The sequence below is a fragment of the Triticum aestivum genome, chromosome 3B (assembly GCF_018294505.1).
Source record: "Triticum aestivum cultivar Chinese Spring chromosome 3B, IWGSC CS RefSeq v2.1, whole genome shotgun sequence".
Taxonomy (NCBI): Eukaryota; Viridiplantae; Streptophyta; class Magnoliopsida; order Poales; family Poaceae; genus Triticum; species Triticum aestivum.
In genome coordinates, this window is record NC_057801.1 from 343400362 (window position 1) to 343423142 (window position 22781).

Here is a 22781-nt window from a genome sequence, read left to right on the forward strand (position 1 = left end):
AGCTTGTCACGTTTCTTTTTAAAGTTGTTTTTCCCTCAAACTTTATTGACACCAAAATTTCTTTTCCGTGCCTCTCAAACTGATGCAATTTTTTTTGATGAGTACGTACCAAATTTCTCTGTACTGTTATGTTTTTAACACACACACATATTGAATTGTTCCCACATTTCATTATGAATTTATTATATATAAAAGTTGAACTATAAGACACTTTTTAAATGAATCTAACAAGTATTTCGCTTGCTAAACTTCCAAATGTTTTACGTGTATCTACGAACATCAAACAACATTAAACAAAACAAGATCCATGTGGTCGCAGACAAGATCGCTACATCAGTGCCACCTCTATGCTTTTGAACTGATGTAACAAGATGACTAGAAGTTCGATACAAGGCCAAATGATGACAAAATGGTACAATCTCAAAAGGCATTATTATTGGAGTCAAGCAACTAGGGAAAGATCCAAAGCCTCCACAACATCAACACCTGATTTGAGTACTGCTATGCCAGTTAAGCTAAGCCTTTCTTCTTCCGCAAAACCCCCATAAGCACTTGCCTTTCTCACAGTCGCCAGGACCTAGAAAGATCTTCATGCATTCATCATTGCACATGCTATCTGTGCAAGGCTTACTGAGTTCAATGACCGTTGTTGCATAGAACTCCGGGGACACCCTGCTGCCCGATGAAGGTTCCTTGGCCGAAACTCGTGCAGGTCCTAAAAGGAAAGAAGACGCGTCACAAAGTTGACATTACCGAGTACATACTTAGGTTTTATGTGCTCTATTTAATGAAACATACGAGAAAGTATACTGTGTCCAAGAATCAGCGGCAGAGCAGTAAGATAAACACCTGATACAATGTGCAACTAGGTAGCACTCCTCCAAACCATGCCGAGTGAGAGTAATAGCTAATCTGCAACTACATAGTACTCCTACACACACAAGCAACCATCTCACCGTCAGTGACGACCGCGGCGGCCGTGCATGAAATTAACATGTCATTTTTTTGATAGATGTAAGTTCAAGCATATGAGCCACATCAGCAGACAGTAATTTCAAAAATCTACGTGTATACAGTAAAGTGGGAATGTTTTTACAAGGTTCTACTAGTAAACCAATTCATCAACACACCTGCATAGATGTATATGCATCTTACCTAAGTATGTAGATCAGGAATGGCCATCAAGCAAACATTGATGTTTTGTGTACATACTGCTAATCATCATGACCACCCGGCCATGTAGGAGCATGGTGGCAGGGGATGACCCCGATTCAGACGTCGTGATTTAAATGAACTCTCACCGCCCGTCGTGATTTAGCACACTTGAACTCGCTCTACGACAATCTTCAAACTTATGCATGCAAATAAATACTTCAGAACAAAAACAAAATCCCCTAACCTTGCCTCTGTTTTTCTCGACATCAACACATTGTTCCTGTCCAGCAAACACACTGGAAGGCTGCTCCGCCCCCGTGCATACTGCTTGTTGGCGCCGCCTCACAGTGGCTGCACCCGGTGGCGCAGGCGTCGGTGAACTGGAGGGACTCTATCTGCTACAGACTAAAAAAGACTGGCCAAAGGAAATTCAGATCATAACATTACTGGTGTTTTTTTAGAGTGAACTTTTTGTTGCTTTTTGTATACTGGACTGATGAAAGTTTGAACTTTGAACTTTTGCTACTGTTTTCTATCTGCTACTGTTTTCTGCACTTCTTTCTAACATAGATTCAAAAAAGAACACACAATCTTTTGTGGAACAGAGGGAAGAACAACAATTTGTAATACAATTTAAATGTTTGCTTAAACAACGCAGAATGCTATGCTCCAGTACTAATGAATGGGCAGCCAGAAGCTACCAGACCAAAACAAAAGGACCCTGGTCCAAAGACGACGACCATAGGTATGCACTGACATGCAACCCGGCATTTCTATCATATGCTAGGCTAGGGCACTGATCCTTGGTATTAATCAGAAAATTCATAAACCATAAATATTTGACAGAACCTCCACATCCATCAAACTCCATATCCTAGAGTTCAACTTCCGTAAAAATTAAACTTGTGTAGCCCTCATAAATCAACAAGGAAACCTGCAGAAAAAATTGTATCAGTTCTCATGGGCATATCAAGAGGATAGGACACCAGGATAGTATTCATGGAGGGATATGCACTTCTCAAAACAAAAACATATGAAGTTACCAGAATGATAGTATTCGGAACTAACAAGATGATAGTATGTAGACATAACATCTTTTCTACACATACCAAATTAAATAGATTGGACAAACCATAAAAAGCCAGTTCAATGTATCCTCTTTTTCCCATGATTCCAGACCGAATTCTCTCACAAAAGAACTTATTTTTTCTGCAAATATGGTAGTGCACCACAGCAAAAGAAATACAGAGAAGGAACCACATCACTATGAGATATGTTCGATCAATTAGCTATAACAGAAAAGTCCACATAGAGTACGTCTCTGTAGGAACTAGCGATGAACACATCATAACACACGACCCACCACAACCTGAAGTGCAAAGTACTCTGAACCTTTCTAGAGCTTATTGTCGAACTGAAGCATGCTTCGGAGCAAGACGAGATCAAGCGGATTGGGAGGAAGCTGAGCAACATTCGATTGGAGAAGCAACAACATTAGTACTACAAGAAAGAAGCAACAAATTTTGCTAGAGCACTGTACATACAGAAAAACTAGATAGGGCTAACCATATCAGATCCATCAAAAACAGAGAACTGACAACAAAACTAGGATGTAGTTTGAGAGCTGAAAAGGAAAAAAACTGTAGTTGTGCTGCTAAGGTAGCCTTTTCAGAATGAAAAGAACAAAGAAATGTAGTAAGAGATCTACATCTAGCTTTGTCACAGCATAGTCACAGCATAATTATAAATCAACATCTAGCTTCTTATACAACAGAGATCTACCCTACTAATTAACATATGCAAGTCTGATACATACCAAATTGGTTGAAGATGATTACCAGAACAAAATGGATGCTATTTTCATATTTGAATTTCTACTAATTGGACTTGTGACCGGGAAGTAGATGGACTGAAAAGTGGGAACTATTATAAATTTTCTATAAAATATAAAACTGAAATTATTTTTTGAACACACACACTGCACTAATTCAACTTTCCTTTAAGAACTGATGATAAAATACATACTGGGATGCTACATGGGGGCTATCGGTTACGTGAATCATACCGAATTGGACTACGGAGCTGGACGTCCTCGAACCCCCGTGGTTCCTCAGGTCGCACTGTTTTACCAGTGAAGCAGAGGCGATGGAGTTGGAGCGGGGCACGCCAACAGCAGCGAGATAGAACGGACGCGGATTGTGGAGTTGAACTTCCTGCACGCGGCAGTGGTGCATCGATACAATGTGGGCGACCATCTCGGCGCAAAGAGCTGCAGGGGGTGGAAACACGGGGTAGCCGCGACGTTGTTGGGGAGGGAGGCGGCAAGCGACAGTGGGGGGAAGGCAGGTGGCGTCCCGCAGCATGGGGCCGGAGGCGGAGGCCCGCGGTGTGGGGTGCGGAGGCGGCGGCCCGCGGCGTGGGGGTGGAGGCGGCGCCCGGCAGCGTGGGGGCAGAGGCAGCGGTTCGCGGCATGGGGGCGGAGGCGGAGGAGACCCACCCCGGTGAGTCTCTCCTCCCAACCACGCCAGCCGGATCCGCGCCATCAGACCCGCGGTAGGAACAGGTGGGGCGGCTACCGGAGCCGGGGGGTGGCGGTTGGGGGCGGGAGCCGAGGAGGATGGGAGCTGGCTCGTGTGGGGAGGAGGGGGGCGCGGCGGCAGGGGTGAAGGACCGCGGCGGCACGGGGAGGAGGGGGGCGCGGCAGCACAGAGAGGAGGGGGGCATGGCGGCGCGGAGAGGAGCGGGGCGCGGCAACGCATGGAGGAGGGGGCCCGCGGTGGGGTGGGAAGGACGGTACCGCGACGGCGCGGGGAGGAGGGGGGCATGGCAGCACGGCGACGCGTCGGTCGGGAGGTGGGAGTGCGGTTAGTGAGGAGGTGGGGCGTCGGAGCTCTTTTTTTTGGAGGGATCAAGAGGAGTGCGAACAATGGGCTCCAGGATTCGGCAAACGACAGATCGGGCCCTTATAGACGCGAGGGGTAACAGAATATTATTCTGTTATGGGTAACAGAATAGTCCAGTCCTATATATATATATATATATATATATATATATTTCACAGGGAAATTTCACAGCAGACATATGACATATCCATCACATAAGTTTCATCATACATACATATCCAACACATAGTTCCATCCCTACACTACCGGAATCAGGCACTTTGTCGTCTGCCATGGCAGATGGCAAAGGCATGCCTGGCGGAAGGCAAAGTCCTTTGTCGTATCTAGCAGATGGCCCACATCCGGCTGAATGAACTACGACAAAGAATTTTGTCGTCAGCCATCCAGAGCAAGTAGACGACAAAGGACGTGGATGGCCGAGGGATAGGTTTAGGTCCATTAGGTGGCTCACGACATGTTGTGCCGTCTACCAGCAAAGGTCTTTGTCGTCTACGAGCAGACGACAAAGTGTCCAAATAGGCCAGCCCAGGTAGCTGCCACGTGGCAGTTGTGCCGTCTGCTGGCAGACAGCAAAGAAGCAAAGGTCTTTGCCGTCGGCCAGCAGACGGCAACGTGTCCAAATAGGCCAGCCCAGGTAGCTACCACGTGGAAGTTGTGTCGTCTGCTGGTAGACGGCAAAGAAGCAAAGGTCTTTGCTGTCTGCTAGCAGACGGCAAAGTGTCCAAATTGGCCAGCCCAGGTGCCCCCAGGTTGCACAGGTAACTGCCATGTGGTAGCTTTGCCATCCGCTGGCAGAGTGCAAACTTCTTTGTCGTCCGCTGGCAGAAGGCAAAGTGCTTGTATTGCCCCTGTTAATTCTTTTTTTTCTTAAATTAAATCAATTTCACACACACACACACAAACACACACACACAAACGCAAACACACACACACACACACACACACACACACACACACACACACACATATATATATATATATTCATTTCAAAATACTTTCAACAAGCATACATATCCCTGCTATACGGATATGCTCATCCAACACACACACATATATATATATATATATACAAAATCAAAAGTCCATATCCAACACATATATTGCCAACATATCCAACAATTAAGCAAAAAGTCCATATACAATGGTTTCATCCATACATACATATATAGGTAGCAAGGTTCACATTGTTCATCCTACAAAATCAAACAAAAAGGAAGGACAATGAGAAGAGTAGACTCCATCGCTGCAAGCTTCCGTGATCTGAAGCAAATCTGCAAATTGGGAAAGAAGAAAGTTAGAAGAAGAAGACTAGAAGAAGAAGAAGAAGAAGAAGAAGAAGACTAGAAGAAGAAGAAGAAGAAGAAGAAGAAGAATTTTTCTTCTCTTTCTTTTTCTCCTCGTATTTATCTTCTTTTTCTTCTAACTAAGGTAACCTAGGTAATTATGCCATTTTTAGCTAACTAAGCATAGAAGTCATTTTGGAGGAAAAAATACCAAGTGTAGGTCATTTTAGAGCTAACCTAGGTAAATAGGTCATTCTGGAGCTAAGTAAGGTTATATTTCATTTTTGAGGAAAATAAGCTAGGTACATGACATTTTGGAGGTAACTGATACGTCTCCAACGTATCTATAATTTTTTATTATTCCATGTTGTTTTATTATCAATCTTGGATGTTTTATAATCATTTTATAGTCATTTTATATCATTTTTTGGTACTAACCTATTGACATAGCTCCAAGTGCTAGTTGCTGTTTTCAGCATGTTTTTTACATCGCAGGAAATCAATATCAGACGGAGTCCAAATGCCACGAAACTTTATGATGATTTTTTTATGGACCAAAAGGAAGAAGTTGGGCTCTGGTTGCACCTGGGGGGAGTGCCGAGGAGGGGATAACCCACCAGGTGGCGCCAGGAGGCCCAGGCGTGCCCTAGTGGGTTGTGCCCACCTCGGGTGCCCTCGGACTGCCTCTTTGCTCTATAAATACCCCAATATTCCAGAAACCGTAGGGGAGTGGATGAAATATTCATCCAGCCACCGCAGAGTCCAGAACCACAAAATCCAATCTAGACACCATCATGGAGGGGTTCACCACTTCCATTGGTGCCTCTCCGATGATGCGTGAGTAGTTCTTTGTAGACCTTCGGGTCTGTAGTTAGTAGCTAGATGGCTTTCTTTCTCTCTCGCTGAATTCTCAATACAATGGTCTCTTGGAGGTCCATATGATGTAACTCTTTTTGCGTGTGTTTGTTGGGATCCGATGAACTTCGAGTTTATGATCAGTTATATCTTTTTATATCCATGAAAGTTATTTGAGTTCTTTGATCTCTTATATGCATGATCTCTTATAGCCTCATATTTCTTCTCTGATATTTAGGTTTCGTTTGGCCAACTTGATCTATTTATATTGCAATGGGAAGAGGTGCCCGGTAGTGTGTTCGATCTTACGGTGCTTGATCCCAGTGATAGAAAGGGAACCAACACGTATGTATCATTGCTACTAAGGATAAAAAAGATGGGATCTATATCTACACAATAAATAAACGGATCTTGTATACATCATGTCATCGTTCTTATTGCATCACTCCGTTTTTCCATGAACTTAATACATTTGATGCATGCTGGATAACGGTCGATGTGTGGAGTAATAGTAGTGGATGCAGGCAGGAGTCGGTCTACTAATCTTGGATGGGATGCCTATGTAATGATCATTGCCTGGATATCATCATAATTAATTGAAGTTCTATCAATTACCCAATAGTAATTTGTTTACCCACCTTTTGATATCTTTTTCGAGAGAAGGCACTAGTGAAACCTACGGCCCGTGTGTCTTCTTTCTCATATATTTGCCTTGCGATCTACTTTTTCCTTGCGTTTATTTTCAGATCTATTAAACCAAAAATACAAAAAAAAACTTGCTGCAATTTATACTTATTTATTTTATTTGGTGTTCGATCTATCAATCTACTACAAATTTACCTCACGTCTTTTGCCAATCTTGAGGCGCTGTACCCCGAAAGGGAATGACAACCCCTTTAACACGTCGGGTTGCGAGGTACTGTTATTTGTGTGCAGGGGCTGTTTACGTTATGTTGCTTGGTTCTCCTACTGGTTCGATAACCTTGGTTTCATATATGAGGGAAATACCTATCGCCGCTGTGCTACATCATCCCTTCCTCTTTGAGGAAATACTGACGTAGCTTCAAGCGACATCAAAAGGAATTTCTGGCGCCGTTGCCGGGGAGTATCTTCAACATAACCAGGTTCCTAATCACAAATCTCATCTCATCGCAATTTACATTATTTTCCATTTGCCTCTCGTTTTCCTCTCCCCCACTTCACAAAAATTTGTCATTTTATTCGGCCTCTTTTTCTTTCGCCGTTTTCTCGCCAGGTCTCTTCTTTGCTTGTGTGCCATGTGTCTTCTATTTGCTTGCATCTTTTCTCACTAAAATCACTTGATATGGATCCTCATCCACTTGCTAATCTTTTTAATTGATCCAATTATCATGAAAAATTGCTTGTGATTTGAATACACTAGGTTATCTTTATGAAGTTTTGCTTGAGGATTCCTGAATCTGAAAATTGTGATGAAGAAATTCATGAAGTGATTCATGATAGCTCTTTGAACGAAAAGCATGATTGCAATTATTTTAATATAAATTCTATTAATGTCAATTTTTCTAATAATATGCAAAACCCCAAGATTGGGGATGCTAATTTTGCTATGTCCACTACTTATTGCAACGATCATGATTGGGGTGCTTCTTCTTATGATCTTGAAAATTTATTTAAGCCTCGTGATGAATATGAGATTGATAATATTGTTTGCAATAATATTGAAAGTGGGTTTGGAAGAGTGTCAACTTTAGACCCACTACTTTGGAGTATGTTCAATCTATGAAATTTTTAATAAAAGTGGGTTTGTAGAGGTCATGAATTTAGTTAATGTTAATCCCACTATTTTGGAAGAGTGTAAACTTCGCATGCATGTGGATCGTGTTGAGAATATGTTACGTGATAGCTATATTGTTGAATTTTCTTATGATCCTACATGTAATTATTATGAGAGAGAAAATATGGTTGTAGATATTTTCATGTTACTAAATTTCCTCTCTTCATGTTGAGATTGCTAATGTTTTTTTCTTCTTCCTTGCATATGCTAGTTTTATTTTGCCTTAATAATTTGTTTTCTTATAAAATGCCTATGCATAGGAAGTATGTTAGACTTAAATATGTTTGTCGCATGTTTTGTGATGCTCTCTTTGTGCTTCAATTATTGTCTTATAATGAGCATGATTGAAATCTTATTCCTAGCTAGGGGCGTAAAACGATAGCGCTTGTTGGAAGACAACCCAATGAATAAAATTTATTTTTGCTTTTCGCTTTCTATTCTTGTGTGTTAACACAATTATGCTACTGGTATTATTGTGTTTTTTTGTTTGAATTGGTGTTTGTGCCAAGTAAAGCCTTTAGGATCTTCTGAGGTGATAGTTGTCTGATCTTGCTGAAAAGAGAGAAACTTTACGCTCACGAGTTTTTTTTCATAAATCACACAAAATATCTTTTTCCCTGATTTTTTTGCAGAAGATTAATATAAAAATTACACTGGTCATGCTAATTTGGTAGAATTTTTGGAGTTACAGATTACTACAGGTTGTTCTGTTTAGACAGATTCTGTTTTCTTTGTGTTGTGTGCTTATTTTGATGGCTCTGTGGTTTTCTTTGATGAGTTTTTGCCATAGAAAAGTTGGAATACAGCAGATATAATACAAACACAAAATAAGAATTGGTTTGACACAACACTGATAGTAGTCGTTTGCTTTCTTTTACTAACGGATCTCACAAGGGTTTTGTTGAGTTTTGTGTGATTGAAGTTTTCAAGTTATGGGTTATCTTACGATGGATGAAAGAAGGATAGAAGAGCCTAAGCTTGGGGATGCCCCGGCATCCCAAGCTATTATACAAGAATGAGAAACTATCTAATCTTAGGGATGCCCCCGAGTGGCATCCCCTCTTTCTTCTAACAAGCATCGGTATTTTACTCGAGGCTATATTTTTATTCGTCACATGATATGTGTTTTGCTTGGAGTGTCTTGTATGATATGTGTCTTTGCTAGTTTTATTTTGTGTTTTAAGTCATCAATCCTTGCTGGACACACGTATTTGAGAGAGCCAAAATTATGACATGACTTGTTAGAATTGCTCTCTATGCTTCACTTAAATTTTTATGAGGAATGGACTTGCTCTAGTGCTTCACTTACATCTTTTTGAGCACGGTGTGCTTAATTTTTTTAAGAAGTGCTCTCTTTCTTCACTTAGATTTATTTGAGAGTTAGTAAAATTTTGAAGAAATTCTCTGTTGCTTCACTTAAATTATTTTGAGAGAAAGAAAATATGTTATGCTCATGATCTTCACTTATATTTGTTTGAGCTTATGAAAAGCAACACATGAAAATTAGTCCCAAAGTGATAGATATCCAAGAAGGATAAAGAAAGGAAAAAATATGTCATGAAGATCATTGGACAAAATAAACTTGATTCTTAGTAATAGTTTTGAGATATGATGATGTGATATGTGAGTTATGTTGATGAGTAATTGTGCTCTAGTAAGAATATTGGTGTTAAGGTTTGTGATTCCCTATGCATGCACGAAAGTCAATAATCATGCAATCAAAATTATATCCTACTTGTGGTGCATTATTTGGTGTTAATTATGCTTAATGCTTGCTTATGAGATTACTCGTTTCTTGGTTGGTCGCTTCTCAATCTTTTTGCTAGCCTTCATTTTGCACCAGGTATGACCTCTACTTGTGCATCCAAAATCCTTTAAACCAGTTTTGCCACATGAGTCCACTATATCTACCTATATGCAATATTCTTTTGCTGTTCTAAGCAAATTTTCATGTGCCATCTCTAATTTTCAAAATAAACTTCTCTTTTGTGTGTTTGTTTCGCTCGCGGAACGGTAACGGGTGGCTAATATTTTCCATGCTAGATGTGTTATTTTCACGATGAGTGTTTATTCACTTGTCATTGCACGAGAGTAAGGCAAAGGTTTTAGGGATGCCTAGTCCTGAAATGCAAAAATGAATTTACTTTATGTTGTCAAATAATAAATTCCTTGGAAAGTGTTGGTATGGAGCGCAACCGTGGATACCGCTAGCAATGGAAAGTGAAAGTATGGTGGAAAAAGGAATAAACTTTATTTTCTGTTTGGGTACCGCCTATGATATATCTAGCATGGAAAGTGTTGGCAACTCTGAGTCGTTTTCGTTGGTGGGATGGATACACCTCCCAAAATGTTTTTATCTCTAATTTTTCGCTTTGAGCTCTAGCACCTCTAAAAATCCCTACTTCCCTCTGTGAAAGGCCTTTCTTTTACTTTATGCAATTTTTATTTTTGAAATTGAGTCTCCATCCTCTCTTATAAAAGCGACAACTAGGAGGCAATATGATCTTACTTAAGTATTGGGTGTACCTAATATTCGAGTGTGTTTCATGAATGGATCAATGTTTGAGCATGATGGGCTAGGGATAACTTGTTTTAGCATTGATATTTTGAAAGACATGGTTCGTTGTTGATATTCTTGAGTATCTAAATTATTATGTCAAAATTAGACTATTGCTCTAAATCACATAAAAGTCCAAATGTCCATGCTATAAAGAAAATAATATGATATGACATGATAGACAACACTCCACATCAAAAATTCTGTTTTTATCACTTACCTACTCGAGGACGAGCATCAAAAATTCTAATTTTTATTATTCCATGTTGTTTTATTATCAATCTTGGATGTTTTATAATCATTTTATAGTCATTTTATATCATTTTTTTGTACTAACCTTTTGACATAGTGGCAAGTGCCAGTTGCTATTTTCTGCATGTTTTTTACATCACAGGAAATCAATATCAGACGGAGTACAAATGCCAAGAAACTTTACGATGATTTTTTATGGACCAAACGGAAGAAGTTGGGCCCTGGTTGCACCTGGGGGAGTGCCGAGGAGGGGACAACTCACCAGGGGGTGCCAGGAGGCCCAGGCGCGCCCTGGTGGGTTGTGCCCACCACGGGTGCCCCCCGGACCGCCTCTTTGCTCTACAAATACCCTGATATTCCAGAAACCCTAGGGGAGTCGACGAAATATTCATCCAGCTGCCGCAGAGTCCAGAACCACCAGATCCAATCTAGACACTATCACGGAGGGGTTCACCACTTACATTGGTGCCTCTCCGATGATGCGTGAGTAGTTCTTTGTAGACATTCAAGTCCGTAGTTAGTAGATAGATGGCTTTCTCTCTCTCGCTGAATTCTCAATAAAATGGTCTCTTGGAGATCCATATGGTGTAACTCTTTTTGTTGTGTGTTTGTTGGGATCAGATGAACTTCGAGTTTATGATCAATTATATCTTTTTATATCTATGAAAGTTACTTGAGTTTCTTTGATCTCTTATAGCCTCGTATTTCTTCTGCGATATTTGGGTTTTGTTTGGCCAACTTTATCTATTTATCTTACAATGGGAAGAGGTGCCCGGTAGTAGGTTTGATCTTAGGGTGCTTGATCCCAGTGACAGAAAGGGAACCGACACGTATGTATCATTGCTACTAAGGATAAAAAGATGAGATCTATATCTACGCAATAGATAAACAGATCTTGTCTACATCATGACATCATTCTTATTGCATCACTCTGTTTTTCCATGAACTTAATACACTAGATGCATACTGGATATCGTTCTACTAATCTTGGACGTGATGCCTATCTAATGATCATTGCCTGGATATCGTCATAATTATTTAAAGTTCTATCAATTGCCCAACAGTAATTTGTTTACTCACCGTTTTCTATCTTTTCCGAGAGAAGCCGGTGGTGAAACCTACGGCCCCCGGGTCTTCTTTCCCATATATTTGCCTTGCGATCTACTTTTTCCTTGCGTTTATTTTCAGATCTATTAAACAAAAAATACAAAAATACCTCGCTGCAACTTATTCTTATTTATTTTATTTGGCGTATGTCGGTGAGAATGACACCTATGGGATCACTGGAATCCCTATTATGGTCGGCGGGCGCAAGGTTGTGGAAAGAGCGGGTCTAGGAGCTAGCGCAAAGATTGTTTACTCAGGTTCGGGCCACGAGGATGTGTAATACCCTAGTCCTTCTTTGGTGTATATTTGAGTGTTCTTGAGCTAGCCACGATACGCGACTTGCTCAAAAAAGCCGAATCCCCCTCCAGTATGCCTTGGGCTTCCTTTTATAGAGAAAGGGGACGCCACAGTGGCACATAGGAGGTGGAAATGTGTACAGTGGCTGAGCTTATCGCCTGTCATTACGGGACAGAATGCATTAAATGCACTCCTCAGGTGTCCCCCTGCTTTATTGGGGATGGGAACGAGGCCCGTCCCGTCCGTCGCTCCCTCGCCTTGCTCCGACACGCGTCCAGGCCAATGAGGCATGCGGCGCCATGTAGGCTGGCAGGCTGCTGAGCTAGTGTGGTGGCAGTGTCTTCACGAAGACCTGCATGCCACCACGCAGATGCTTGCTGAGCTCATCTAGATGCCGCACGTCGCCGCGCAGGTGCTCACCTAGCTGGCTGGGTTGGCAGCTGCATGGGAACGGCGGTGGAGTCTTGGCAGGTGCGGACCTGGCCACGGCCCCGCTGTCCTCGGCAAGGGTCTTGCCGGGGCTCCGGCAAGGGTCTTGCCGTGGCATCACGGTCGTCCATGGCAAGGATGTTGCCGGAGGTCTCGTGGATTTCCTCGGCAAGGATCTTGCCGAGGATCGTCGTCTTCTGGTCCTCATCTGATCTTGCATGCTTATGTTCTTCACGAAGATCTGCATGCCACCATGGAGGTGCCTCCCGAGCCTTGGTTCCAATGTGGTTGATGGCGTTGGAACCCTTGGGCTCAAGGGTGGAGCGCTCTGCTGGCGTTGGGCAAGTCGCCCCGGCAAGGCTCTTGCCGGGGCTGTGGAGGCTGTCCTGGCAAGGGTCTTGCCCGGGGAGTCCACCTCGCCCTCTTGCTCTTTGTGTTTCTGGTCTTGGCGTTGCCTTGATTGTCTTGTGGCTTTGGCTTCCCTCCTCTGCCCTGCTAAGTGTGGCTGCGGGCGTGGCTCTGACTGCCCGTGCACAAGTAAAGGGGTACAAAGGAGAGCCCCTACTTTTGTACACCGACAGGAGCCCCCGGGCCTGGGCCACACATAAGCGCGACGCGTTGTTGGGCTAGGCCCAGAACGGTGCCCGGGCAGGCGGGCAAGAGCTTTACCGCGGTAACATTTTCGTCTGCTGCGCTTCCCCACGACCCGCGTTGAATGCGTGACGTGGGGATCGTGTGTGGGGTGACCGAAGCATGCCTACGTCATCCTGCGGCGAATAGTAAAGAGGAGGCTCGCGTGTCCCTTTAAGACTACAGGGCCGCTGCTCATTTACTTTCTCCGCCTTGGAACCGTCATTCCACGTTTCCCACTACACCCACCCCTTGTGCCACGTACGCCGCATGCATGGCACGGGGTAGGTGACAGACTCATGGAATAAGGGAAGGCGTGCGCGGGCTAATACCCACGTGCCTTCAATAGGGCGGGGAGGGCGGTCGATGGCCTCTCCTGCTGCCACTTTAATGAGCCGGTTTCGAGCGGGCTCTTCAGGGCCGTAGGGCTAGTCCTTCGGCCTCCTCTGCTCAACTATAAAAAGGGGGCTCAGGGGCAGGAGGAAAAGCATCTCTCTGAGTATCCCCTTCGTCGCCATTCCCCATCCATTGCTATGGCGAGAGGGCATGCCGGTGCTCCGATGGCGGCGATGAGGATCTCTGCTCGACAACGTGCCCCTCCTTCCCAAGAGCTCGTGGCGGCAGAGATGGCCGTGATAGGAAGGGGGAGGGGGCGAGGCCGAGGCCGCCATGGCGCTCGGGGAAGAGGAGGAAGGGGTGGCGCACCGGCCTTGCCTCCGCCAGCGCCCCCCCTAATGGAGCGCCACGCTGGAGACCAACCCCGTGAGTTCGTTATCAGGCTGCACCGGCTAGTGCGTCGTCGTCTTCGTCTCCCTACTCCGTTTGCTCGGGAGATGGAGCTCAACACGACATAGGCTCTGAGGTTGCATATGAGGGGCTACGAGAATGGCAGCATGCGGGTCGACGTTGACTTCCCCACCCCTCATGTCATGTATCTTCGTCGTGGATCGAAGGCCTTCACTCATGCCCATAGCCTATCGGAGGGGCTCGTTCTCCACTTCAAATTAATGGAGAACGGCCTGCTCTCCGTCAAGGTCTTCTGGCACTTGGGAACTCGTCTAAGGTGTTGCGTGGAGAGCTCCTTCAATGATGAAGACTGCTCCTCAAGCGAGAGTGGCGAGGAGGACAGTGACAGCATCGACGAGGGTGTCAAGCGAGAGGATGACAAGTCCGACTAGGCATCGGACACACCGTCCCTGGCTGGTGCCGGCAGTAGCAGCATCTTCACCTGGCCCTTACTCCTGGCAGAGCAATTTGACGGGGGTGGGGCCAGCTCCTTAAACATCTCGTGGTCGCCTCCTTGGGCGGCTGGCGTGGGAAGGCCGGAGAAGGCGAAGAAGGCGGGTGGCGGGCCGTCAAGTCAGAGTACGATGGCACCAACGCTTTCATAGCATATTGGCGGCCCGCTGCCTCATCTTTCGACTCTTCTCCCGGCACCATCATCACCAGCCCTCTTCCGGACGGCCACCGGGATGTTCTCTTGGTGTCTTCTGCAGCTCGTACCTTGCCTAGGCACTCCTTTTGCCCTCCTGCCATCTTGTTCCATTTCCTGGGGAGAGGGATAGGAAAGGGATTACGGTCATCTTATCTCTTTTTAGTTTGTAAGCCTACGGGCCTTAGTTAAATTTTAAACTTGTAATCCCCTTGCTCATGTTTACATTCCGTACAAATTGTACCTGTATGGGACGTATTAATGAAAAAAGGGTGCTTGTTGGGTTCTTTGTGCGTGAGCGAATCCCATACCAAGGAATGAATCCTTGTTATTTTAAAGATAAACATTGTCGCCCGGCAACAGGCCTTGCCGTCCCCTTACTCCATTCGACCATGCTCACGCTCTTGGCGGAGGCAGGGCGAAGTAGGGTTAGGCCCTACGCTTGCTTCCTTGTCACCACGGCTACAACCAAATTCTGACCCAAGGAATAGTTCTTGGGTACAAGAAAAGGGGAGCATGGTAGCATTGGAATAAAACGAGGTTTCATACGTCCCTATTCCATATGGAAATGCATAACAGGGGATAAAGGACTTATCTGAATCTGCAACCCCCCGACAACCTTGGCTTGCCATGGTCGGACCCTTGTGTCTTCAGCCCCCGGCAACCTTGGCTTGCCAGGACCGGGGAGCCGGCTCGTTCTCTTTCTTCCAAATAGCTCAGTAGAAACGCCCATGTGCCCTGTGAACCAAAGAAGACGGAAAGGAACAGAGAGACGCACACTCGACCTCTATGCTAGGTGTTAGTCGCTGCTAAGCACTATCAACCCTAACCGAGGGAGAGACTCAACCTAGCATGCATGCTATAACATAGGGCGCCAGTGCTTCATTTATTTATGCTCAGGGTCTGCGCCTAGCTTTGTACAAAGGGTTACATGCCTTGCCGGCAAGGCTTGTACAAAAGGTGGTCTACCGGGGAGGGGGCCCGGCAACCGTGCCTTGTGGGTAAAACTTGCGAAGATGCTCAATGTTCCAGGAGTTGCTCACTGGAATGGCATCTTCGGTCTCCAGGCGGACTGCGCCGAGCCTGTTGACTCGTATTACCCGCTAAGGGCCTTCACACTTCGGTGTTAATTTGTTGGATTTCTTGGCCGATTGAACGCGCCGAAGAACAAGGTCGCCTTCCTCAAAGCTTCGGGCATGAACCTTGCAGCTATGCTTGCGGCGCAAGGCTTGCTTGTAGCGCGCTGCTCTCACAGCCGCCCGAAGACGATCTTCCTCGAGGAGTGTTGCATCATCTTGCCGCAATCGCTCTTTCTCAAGCTCGTCATAAGCGAGCACTCGAGGTGACCCGTATGTGAGTTCAGTGGGGAGAACTGTCTCTGCCCCGTATACCAGGGAAAAGGGTGTTTGGCCGATGGCTCAATTTGGTGTCGTTCTGATCAAACAAAGAACCACCGGCAACTCATCAATCCAGCACCTTTCGCTCTTGTGCATCCTATCAAAAGTCTTTGCCCCGTATACTTCAGCATTTGCCTTCTCCGCCTGGCCATTGCTGCGTGGGTGTGCCACGGAAGCGAAACAGACCTTACTGCCGAGGTCTTGGATGTATTGCATGAAGGTGCAGCTTGTGCACTGCGTGTCGTTGTCGGTGATAACTCTGTTTGGCACACCAAAATGGCAGACTAGCCCCTTGAAGAATTTGACGGCTGACTGTGCTGTCACCTTCCTCACTGCTTCCACCTCTGGCCACTTTGTGAACTTGTAAATTGCAACGTACAAGGACTCAGAGCCCTCGACAGCGCGGGGGAAAGGGCCCAGTATGTCAAGCCCCCAGACCGAGAATGGCCAGGAGAGAGAGATTGTTTGAAGGGCTTGAGCTAGCTGATGAAGCTTCTTTGAATGGAACTGACACGCTTCACACTTGGTTACTAGTGTCGTTGCATCCTGGAGGGCAGAGGGACAGAAGAAACCTTGCCGGAAATCCTCTCCGGCAAGGGCCCTCGACCCTATGTGGCAGCCACATATGCCTCCATGCATCTCTGCAATAGCTCCAGTCCTTCCTCCCGGGGAATGCACTTCAATTTCACACTGTTTGTTCTTTTTCTGTACAGAGTGTTGTCAACGAACCGGTACATGGCAGACCGACGGACTACTTTCTCCGCTTCTTCCTGTTCCTCAGGAAGCTCCCCTGTTTGGAGGAATCAAACGGTATACTCTGCCCACGCTGAAGCCTGGGGCTCGACGACAAGGACTAAAGGCATTTCCTCTGCCATGGGAGCGACTGTCTCTACGGCCAGGGCTTGACGCCCTATCGGAGTCGCTTGCCCGGCGGCAGGCTTAGTGTCCATGGCAACATCTTTGCCAGCGGCCCCAGGGAGCTCGGTGGGAAAGTACTTGTCGGGGCCTGATTTCCTTCACTTGTTTTGCTCTATCGATGATTCAATGGCTGGTTGAATTAACCGAAGCACAAATGTACCTGGTTCCATAGGTAGTTTGAAGGCAGCGTGCTTCGACAGGTAGTCGGCGATGTAGTTCTCCACTCGGGTAACATGCTCCGCATGTATCCCATCAAAACGCTCCTCCAGCTTCCTCACCTCATCCACGTAGGCTTCCATCAACGGGCTTTCATAATCCTTGTTGACCTGCCTGACGACAAGTTGTGAATCATCCCTGACGATGAGCTTCTTGTTCCCGAGGTCTACCGCGATCCTGAGACCGGCAAGCAACCCCTCGTATTCAGCAGTTTTATTCGTCGACATCTCCCTGGGAAAGTGCATCTAGATTACATACAAGCAGCACACCAGCACCGGCGCCTTGTAGCGAGAAAGCCCCGTCAAAGTACATAATCCAATTGCGACTTTCTTCCTTGCCAGGAAGAGTGGTCTCCTGGATCTCTTCATCAGGTGTCGAGGTCCACTCTGCAATGAAATCTACCAAGACTCTGCTTTGGATCATCGAGGTACTTTCAAACTTCAAACCAAAGCTCGACAGCTCCAAGGCCCATTCCCCAATCCTCCCTGTTGCGTCCGGGTTATGCAGTATCCGTTGCAATGGGAGGCGGGTGACGATGGTGATCTTGTGTGCTTGGAAGTAATGGCACAGCTTGCTCGAGGCCATAAGGAGGTCGAAGAGCAATTTCTGCACACAGAAGTACCTTGACCTAGCCCCCTGCAAGAGGGAGCTGACAAAATAAACCGGGTGCTGCATTATCTTCTTCTTCTGCACCACTTCACTTGGTGGCATAGGCCCTGTCCTGCTGGTGTCAGACCCTGCCGGAGGCCTCGCCTTGTTGGTGCCAGGCCTTGCCGGGGGGAGCTCTGGTTCGCCACTCGCCAGTCCTGCCGTTGCCACTGCCCCTTTGTCGACCTCCCTCTGCAACACTAGCATGGCACTGACCACTTGATTCGTTGCCGCTAGATGTTGGAAATATGCCCTAGAGGCAATAATAAATTAGTTATTATTATTATATTTCCTTGTTCATGATAATTGTTTATTATCCATGCTATAATTGTATTGATAGGAAACTCATATACATATGTGGGTACATAGACAACACCATGTCCCTAGTAAGCCTCTAGTTGACTAGCTCATTGATCAACAGATGGTTACGGTTTCCTGACCATGGACATTGGATGTCGTTGATAACAGGATCACATCATTAGGAGAATGATGTGATGGACAAGACCCAATCCTAAGCCTAGCACAAAGATCATAGTTCGGATGCTAAAGCTTTTCTAATGTCAAGTATCATTTCCTTAGACCATGAGATTGTGCAACTCCCGGATACCGTAGGAATGCTTTGGGTGCACCAAACGTCACAACGTAACTGGGTGGCTATAAAGGTACACTACGGGTATCTCCGAAAGTGTTTGTTGGGTTGGCACAAATCGAGACTAGGATTGGTCACTCCGGTTGACGGAGAGGTATCTCTGGGCCCACTCGGTAGGACATCATCATAATGTGCACAATGTGACCAAGGGGTTGATCACGGGATGATGTGTTACGGAACGAGTAAAGAGACTTGCCGGTAACGAGATTGAACAAGGTATCGGGATACCGATGATCGAATCTCGGGCAAGTACAATACCGCTAGACAAAGGGAATTGAATACGGGATTGATCGAATCCTCGACATCGTGGTTCATCCGATGAGATCATCGTGGAACATGTGGGAGCCAACATGGGTATCCAGATCCCGCTGTTGGTTATTGACCGGAGAACGTCTCGGTCATGTCTGCATGGTTCCCGAACCCGCAGGGTCTACAAACTTAAGGTTCGATGATGCTAGGGTTATAAAGGAAGTTTGTATGTGGTTACCAAATGTTGTTCGGAGTCCCGGATGAGATCTCGGACGTCACGAGGAGTTCTGGAATGGTCCGGAGGTAAAGATTTATATATGGGAAGTCCTGCTTTGGTTGCTAGAAAAGTTTCGGGTTTTATCGGTAACGTACCGGGACCACCGGGAGGGTCGCGGGGGTCCACCAAGTGGGGCCACCGGCCCCGGAGGGCTGCATGGGCCAAGTGTTGGAGGGGACCAGCCCCAGGTGGGCTGGTGCGCCCCCCCCCCCCCCACAAGGGCCCAAGGCGCCTAGGGTTTGGGGAGGGGGCGCACCCACCTAACTTGGGGGGCAAGTTTCCCCTCTCCCCCCCTTGGCCGCCCCCCAGATGGGATCTTGGGTTGGCCGCCGCCCCCTAGGGTGGAACCCTAGGTGGTGGCGGCGCAGCCTCCCCTCTCCCCCTGTATATAGTGGAGGCAAAGGAGCAGCCCAACACACGAAGTTCTTCTCCTGTTGGCGCGGCCCTACCTCTCTTTCTCCTCCTCTCCAGCGGTGCTTGGCGAAGCCCTGCAGGATTGCCACGCTCCTGCACCACCACCACGCCGTTGTGCTGCTGCTGGATGGAGTCTTCCCCAACCTCTCCCTCTCTCCTTGCTGGATCAAAGCATGGGAGACGTCACCGGGCTGCACGTGTGTTGAACGCGGAGGTGCCGTCCGTTCGGCACTAGGATCTCCGGTGATTTGGATCACGACGAGTACAACTCCTTCAAACCCGTTCTATTGAACGCTTCCGCTTAGCGATCTACAAGGGTATGTAGATGCACTCTCCTTCCCCTCGTTGCTAGTCTCTCCATAGATAGATCTTGGTGACTCGTAGGAAAATTTTGAATTTCTGCTACGTTCCCCAACAATGGCATCATGAGCTAGGTCTATTGCGTAGATTCTTTGCACGAGTAGAGCACGAAGTAGTTGTGGGTGTTGATTTTGTTCAATATGCTTACCGTTACTAGTCCAATCTTGTTTCGATGATATTGTGGGATGAAGCGGCCCGTACCGACCTTACACGTACACTTACATGAGACAGGTTCCACCGATTGACATGCACTTGTTGCATAAGGTGGCTAGCGGGTGCCAGTCTCTCCCACTTTAGTCGGATCGGATTCGATGAAAAGGGTCCTTATTAAGGGTAAATAGCAATTGTCATATCACGTTGTGGTTTTTATGTAGGTAAGAAACGTTCTTGCTAGAAACCCATAGCAGCCACGTAAAACATGCAAACAACAATTAGAGGATGTCTAACTTGTTTTTGCAGGGTATGCTATGTGATGTGATATGGCCAAAAAGAATGTGATGAATGATATGTGATGTATGAGATTGATCATGTTCTTGTAATAGGAATCACGACATGCATGTCGATGAATATGACAACCGGCAGGAGTCATAGGAGTTGTCTTAATTTATTGTATGACCTGTGTGTCATTGAACAACGCCATGTAATTACTTTACTTTATTGCTAACCGGTAGCCATAGTAGTAGAAGTAATGAGTTGGCGAGACAACTTCATGGAGACACGATGATGGAGTTCATGGTGTCATGCCGGTGACGATGATGATCATGGAGCCCCGAAGATGGAGATCAAAAGGAGCAAAATGATATTGGCCATATCATGTCACTATTTGATTGCATGTGATGTTTATCATGTTTATGCATCTTATTTGCTTAGAACGCGGTAGTAAATAAGATGATCCCTCATTAAAATTTCAAGAAAGTGTTCGCCCTAACTGTGCACCATTGCGAAAGTTCGTCGTTTTGAAGGACCACGTGATGATCGGGTGTGATAGATTCTAACGTTCACATACAACGGGTGTAAGCCAGATTTACACACGCGAAACACTTAGGTTGACTTGACGAGCCTAGCATGTACATACATGGCCTCGGAACACAAGAGACCGAAAGGTCGAGCATGAATCGTATAGTTGATACGATCAACATGAAGATGTTCACCGATGATGACTAGTCCGTCTCACATGATGATCGGACACGGCCTAGTTGACTCGGATCATGTAATAACTTAGTTGACTAGAGGGATGTCTATCTGAGTGGGAGTTCATTAGATGAACTTGATTATCCTGAACATAGTCAAAAGCCCTTTGCAAATTATGTCATAGCTCGCGCTTTAGTTCTACTGTTTTAGATATGTTCCTGGAGAAAATATAGTTGAAAGTTGACAGTAGCGATTATGCGGACAGTAGAAAGCTTATGTCCTTAGTGCACCGCTTAGTGTGCTGAACCCCAAACGTCGTCTGTGGATGTTGCGAACATCGGACATACACGTTTTGATAACTACGTGATAGTTCAGTTAAACGGTTTAGAGGTGAGGCACCAAAGATGTTTTCGAAACATCGCGGAACATATGAGATGTTTTCGAGGGCTGAAATTGGGATTTCAGGCTCGTGCCCACATCAAGAGGTATAAGACCTCCAACGATTTTCTTAGCCTGCAAACTAAGGGAGAAAAGCTCAATCGTTGAGCTTCTGCTCAGATTGTCTGAGTGCAACAATCACTTGAATCAAGTGGGAGTTGATCTTCCAGATGAGATAGTGATGTTTCTCCAAAGTCATTGCCACCAAGCTGCTAGAGCTTCGTGATGAACTATAACATATCAGGGATAGATATGATGATCCTTGAGATATTCGCGATGTTTGACACCGCGAAAGTAGAAATCAAGAAGGAGCATCAATTGTTGATGGTTGGTGAAACCACTAGTTTCAAGAAGGGAAAGGGCAAGAAGGGATACTTCATGAAACGGCAAATCAGCTGCTGCTCTAGTGAAGAAACCCAAGGTTGAACCCAAACCCAAGACTAAGTAATTCTGTAATAAGGGGAACAACCACTGGAGCAGGATTACCCTAGATACTTGGTAGATGAGAAGGCTGGCAAGGTCGATAGAAGTATATTGGATATACATTATGTTAATGTGTACTTTACTAGTACTCCTAGTAGCACTAGGGTATTAGATACCGGTTCGATTGTTAAGTGTTAGTAACTCGAAATAAAAGCTATGGAATAAACGGAGACTAGCTAAAGGTGAGCTGACGATATGTGTTGGAAGTGTTTCCAAGGTTGATGTGATCAAGCATCGCACGCTCCCTCTACCATCGAGATTGGTGTTAAACCTAAATGATTTGGTGTTTGCGTTGAGCATAGACATGATTGGATTATATCTATCGCAATACGGTTATTCATTGAAGGAGAATAATGGTTACTATGTTTATTTGAATAATACCTTCAATGGTCTTGCACCTAAAAGAATGGTTTATTGAATCTCGATCGTAGTGATACACATTTTCATGCCAAAAGATATAAGATAATAATGATAGTACCACTTACTTGTGGCACTGCCATGTAAGTCATATTGGTATAAAATGCGTGAAGAAGCTCCATGCTGATGGATCTTTGGACTCACTCGTTTTCGAAAAGTTTGAGACATGCGAACCATGTCTATTGATGTATACGCATGAAGAAACTCCATGCAGATGGATAGTTTGAACTCACTTGATTTTGAATCACTTGAGATATGCAAATCATACCACATGGGCGACATGACTGAAAAGCCTCGTTTTCAGTAAGATGTAACAAGATAGCAACTTGTTGGAAGTAACACATTTTGATGTGTGCAGTCCAATGAGTGCTGAGGCACACAGTGGATATCGTTATGTTCTTGCTTCACGATTGATTTGAGTAGATACTGTATATTTACTTGATGAAACACAAGTCTGAATTATTGAAT

General features: G+C 45.5%; 1 protein-coding gene across 2 annotated transcripts; it reads right to left on the reverse strand.

Annotated features, from left to right (window-relative positions):
• Positions 1-257: 257 nt before the first annotated feature.
• On the reverse strand, positions 258-4081 carry LOC123069863 (formin-like protein 5). 2 transcript variants are annotated; one of them, XM_044492815.1, is made up of 2 exons: positions 3221-4081; positions 258-2089 (listed from the first exon to the last, which is right to left on the reverse strand). In XM_044492815.1, exons 1-2 carry the CDS (start codon positions 3877-3879, stop codon positions 2077-2079), a joined length of 672 nt encoding a protein of 223 aa, XP_044348750.1. In that variant the 5' UTR covers positions 3880-4081; the 3' UTR covers positions 258-2076. The 2 variants fall into 2 exon arrangements, with proteins under 2 accessions (XP_044348750.1, XP_044348749.1); XM_044492814.1 differs by having other exon boundaries at positions 259-2617.
• Between the last annotated feature and the right edge of the window lie 18700 nt (positions 4082-22781).